The 5,000-nt window shown below is 42.9% G+C and overlaps 1 protein-coding gene across 1 annotated transcript in view; it reads left to right on the top strand.

The window, feature by feature from the left end:
- LOC123520837 (nephrin-like) overlaps positions 1-5,000 on the top strand; it is a 412,849-nt gene that overhangs the window by 400,711 nt on the left and 7,138 nt on the right. The window contains exon 19 of the mRNA XM_045283473.1: positions 1,511-1,675. Coding sequence (XP_045139408.1) covers positions 1,511-1,675 — 165 coding nt within the window. The remainder of the gene's footprint in view (positions 1-1,510; positions 1,676-5,000) is intronic.

Below are 5,000 nucleotides of genomic sequence, written 5' to 3'. Positions count from 1 at the left end.
ATGGTCTCTTGTTTCCATGTACCTGTTGTCCTCCGTGTGAATGTTAGTTCTTTCATTCACCCTAATATAGCACAAACTATTAAAGAGAGCAATGGTTTCTGTCACTACATTATCATAAGCCAGTGCTATAAAATTCGTCAAGTAAAAATGCTGACAAGGTAAAAGAATAATAAAAATGAGTCACGAGAGAAATAGTGGCAAAGGATCTCCCAGTAGAACATAAGAACATAAAGGAAGCTGCAGGAAGCCATTAGGACTACATATATCTATGAAGAAGGAAAAGAAAGAATCAGGTGCTGAAAATGTCTAAGTAAAGAGGATATGTAGACGTAAGAGTGAAAATTTGGCATCTGAAGGATAAATGAGCAAAAGAAATTAGAAAGAATAAAACCTTTGAACACTGGAAAAATTACGATGACTTTGCCTTTTGATCACGTCACGCTAATGCCAGCAACTCTCTGAAAATCCTGTAGCAAATATCTTTCCTTCATATTAATTCTTTGTTTATGATAAGCATGGGACAGGATGGCAGAGGGAGAAGAGCACAAAAGAACACAAAGGAATACAAAGGAAGTTCAAACAGCAATAGACCATGATATCTTTACTAGGCTGCTTGGGTGACTATTCTACGATAACTAAAGAGAGAGAGAGAGAGAGAGAGAGAGAGAGAGAGAGAGAGAGAGAGAGAGAGAGAGAGAGAGAGAGAGAGAGGAGAGGAGAGGAGAGGAGAGGAGAGGAGAGGAGAGAAGAAGAGAGAAGGAAGAGAATGAAGAGAAAGAGGAAGAGAAGGAAGAGAATGAAGAGAAAGAAGAAGAGAAGGAAAAGAAAAGGGAGGACAAGGAGAAAGAGGAGGACAAGGAGAAAGAGGAGGACAAGGAGGAAGAGGAGTACAAGGAGAAGGAAGAAGAGGAGTACAAGAAGAAGGAGGAAGGGCAGGAGAAGGACAACAGGAAGGACAAAGAGAAGGAAGAAGATGAGGAAGAGGAGGAGAAAGTAATAGTTAAAAATAGAAGGAATGAATGATAATAATACATGAGAAGAAAGACAAGGATGAAGAGGAGACTACTTTAGATAATAAAAAGAGAAGAAGCAGTAAGAGCAGGAGGAAGAAGGAGAGGAGAAGGAGGAGTAGGAGTAGGAGGAGAAAGGGGGGAAGCAAGAAAGTAAGGATACGAACATTAGTAACGAGAGAAAGTGTTTCCTATCCGTCCTCTGGTTTGATTCTGCAAGGGACTCCAACGTACTTAGCTAGGCAAACTTCTAACTAACAACCATTAATCACTTTCTTGCCAGACTGACCTAGTTACCGAACTCACTCGCTTGCTCGCTCACACACTCACTCACACTCCTACCTCTTGACTGATTGGCTAAATTTTGTCCCTCTTTCCATTACCTTACCCAACTTTACCATACCCTAAACCTGAGCAAATCTAAACCAACAAACCAGTCCCAACTCTCTCTATATATATGTACCATGTGTTCTGTGGTCTAACGCGACGCACCTTCTCAGCTGGTGGACGGCGTGGTGGAGTGGTCCTCAAGGTTGGAAGTCCGCAGCGTTACCCCCGAGGACTACACCACCTACACGTGCACGGCCACCAACGCCCTGGGCAAGCACACGTCAACACTCACCCTCACCCCACCAGTCCCGCCCGCCACGCCTAAACATCTTGCCGTGAGTTTGAGTGTTGGTTTGGTTACACGTAGACTTTTTGAGGAGTTTCTTTCTTGCTTCTGCCTTTCTTATTTTCTTTTTTTATTGCTGTTAGTAGATTTTAGACTTCTATATAAACTTTATTTTTTTTTCTCTCTCCCTATTTCTTTTCCTTTTCTTCGGCGTCATATTTTTCTTATTCTTTTTTTTTTCCCATCTTATCCCTCCTTCTGTTGTCTCTTCTTATTATTACTGGTTTTATTGATGTTATCAGTAGTATTATTGGCAGAGGATATAGCATCATCATCAGCGGTAGCAGCAGTAGCAGTAGCAGTAACAGTAGCTGCAGTAGTAGTAGTAATAGCAGCAGTAGCAGTAATAGTAGTAGTAGTAGTAGTAGTAGTAGTAGTAGTAGTAGTAGTAGTAGTAGTAGTAGTAGTAGTAGTAGTAGTAGTAGCAGCAGCAACGGTAATATATTTCTTCTTTTTCCTTTTCTTTTTCGTCTTCTTCTTCTTCTTTTCTTCTTCTTCTTTTCTTCTTCTTCTTTCTTCTTCTTCTTCTGCTTCTTCTGTTTTGCTCCATCCTCCTCCTCCTCAGCCTCCACGTGTTCCTCCTCCTCTTCCTCCGTCTCTCCCTGCTTTTCCTCCACCTCCTCTTCTTCTTCTTCTTCTTCTTCCTCCTCCTCCTCCTCCTCCTCCTCCTCTCCATGCAGCTCTTGACAATAAACATCGCTGCCATTAATTAATGAAGAGTAGCCGTGTCTCCCTCTTTCATCTGGGCTTGGCTGATGACTCTTGTTGCTAATAATCGTCACTACAGGAGAGCAGTGCCGGTCTCTCTCTTAAAGGCGCGTTGAGCAGCAAGTACTACTCACCACAACTATATACGTACTTGAATATTCCACTCACTTTGTGTAATGTGTGCCAAGATTTTTTTTCTAACGATACATTTTTTTTTTTTTTTTACCTACGGAAGAGGCAAGGGCAAAAAAAAAAATTTAAAAAGGCCCACTTGAGTGCTGGCTCTCTAAAAAGTGTAAAAGCGTAAGCCAAAGTTGGGGAGCAAATGCCTCGATACCTCCCTCTTAAAAGAAGACAAGTCTTAGGAATTCGGAAATACAGATGCAGGGAGGGAGTTCCAGAGTTTACCAGTGAAAGGGATGAATGACTGAGAGTACTGGTTAACTCTTGCGTTAGAGAGTTGGACAGAACAGGGATGAGAGGAAGAAGAAAGCCTTGTGCAGCGTGGCCGCAGGAGGAGGGGAGGCATGCAGTTAGCAAGATCAGTAGAACAGTTACCATGAAAATAGCGATAAAAGATAGAAAGAGATGCAACATTTCGGCGGTGAGAAAGAGGCTGAAGACAGTTATTCAGAGGAGGGGAGTTGATGAGACGAAGAACTTTTGATTCCACCCTATCCAGTAAAACTGTGTGACTGAAACCCCCAAACATACGAAAAGTACTCCATACAGGGATGGATAAGGCCCTTATACAAAGTCAGCAGTTGGAGGGGCGAGAAAAACTGAAGGAGACGCCTCAGAACACCTACCTTCATAGAAGCGGTTTTAGCAAGAGATGAGATGTGAAGTTTCCTGTTAAGATTATGAGCAAAGGACAGACCGAGGATATTCATTGTGGAATAGGGACACAGTTGAGTGTCATTGAAAAATAGGGGATAGTTGTCTGGTAAGTTGTGTCGAGTTGATAGATGGAGGAATTGAGTTTTTAAGGCCTTGAACACTACTAGATTTTCTCTGCCCCAATCGAAAATCTTAGAAAGATCGGAAGTCAGGCGTTCTGTGGCGTCCCTGCGTGATCTGTTGAGTTCCTGAAGGGTTGGTCGTCTCTGAAAAGACGTGGAAAGATGTAGGGTAGTATCATCAGCATAGGAGTGGATAGGGTAAGAAGTTTGGTTAAGAAGGTCATTAATGAATAATAGAAAGAGAGTGGGTGACAGGACAGAACCCTGAGGAACACCACTATTAATAGGTTTAGGAGAAGAACAGTGGCCGTCTACCACAGCAGCAATAGAGCGGTCGGAAAGGAAACTTGAGATAAAGTTGCAGAGAGAAGGATAGAAGCCGTAGGAGGGCAGTTTTGAAATCAAAGCTTTATGCCAGACTCTATCAAAAGCTTTTGATATGTCTAACGCACAGCAAAAGTTTCACCGAAATCTCTAAAAGAGGATGACCAAGACTCAGTAAGGAAAGCCAGAAGATCACCAGTAGAGCGACCTTGACGGAAGCCATACTGGCGATCAGACAGAAGATTGTGAAGTGACAGATGTTTGAGAATCTTCCTATTCAGGATAGATTCAAAAACTTTAGACAAGCAAGAGATTAAAGCTATAGGACGGTAGTTTGAGGGTTAGAACGGTCACCCTTTTTAGGAACAGGCTGAATGTAGGCGAACTTCCAGCAGGAAGGAAAGGTAGAAGTCGATAGACAAAGTTGGAAGAGTTTGGCCAGGCAAGGTGCAAGCACAGAAGCACAGTTTTTGAGAACAATAGGAGGGACCCCATCAGGTCCATAAGCCTTCCGAGGGTTTAGGCCAGCAAGGGCATGGAAAACATCATTACGAAGAATTTTGATTGTAGACATGAAATAGTCAGAGGGAGGAGGAGAGGAGGACAAGCCCAGAATCGTCCAAGGTGGAGTTGTGAGCAAAGGTTTGAGAAAAGAGTTCAGCTTTAGAGACAGAAGAGATGGCAGTGGTGCCATCAGGATGAAATAAAGGAGGAAAGATGAAGAAGTGAAGTTATTTGAGATGTTTTGGCTAGATGCCAGAAGTCACGAGGAGAGTTTGAGTTTGAAAGATTTTGACATTTCTATTTATGAAAGAGTGTTTGGCAAGTTGAAGAACAGACTTGGCATGATTCCGGGCAGAGATATAAAGTGCATGAGATTCAGGAGATGGAAGGCTCAAGTACCTTTTGTGGGCAACCTCTCTATCATGTATAGCACGAGAACAGGCTGAGTTAAACCAAGGTTTAGAAGGTTTAGGTTGAGAAAAAGAATGAGGAATGTACGCCTCCATGCCAGACACTATCACCTCAGTTATGCGTTCAGCACAAAGAGATTGGTCTCTGACACGGAAGCAGTAATCATTCCAGGGAAAATCAGCATAATACCTCACCAGGTCCCCCAAGCTGGCAAAGGCAAAACGCCAGAAGCACCTTCGCTTTGGAAGATCCTGTGGAAGGATTGGAGAAATAGGACAAAATATAGAAATGAGATTGTGATCGGAGGAGCCCAACGGAGATAAAAGAGTGACAGCATAAGCAGGATTAGAATTGAGGAAGAGATCAAGAATGTTGGGCGTGTCTCCAAGACGGTCAGGAATACGG

Source organism: Portunus trituberculatus, chromosome 47 (assembly GCF_017591435.1).
Source record: "Portunus trituberculatus isolate SZX2019 chromosome 47, ASM1759143v1, whole genome shotgun sequence".
Lineage (NCBI taxonomy): Eukaryota > Metazoa > Arthropoda > Malacostraca > Decapoda > Portunidae > Portunus > Portunus trituberculatus.
The sequence above is the reverse complement of the archived record's forward strand: the minus strand, read 5'-3'. Positions and strand labels throughout refer to the sequence as shown.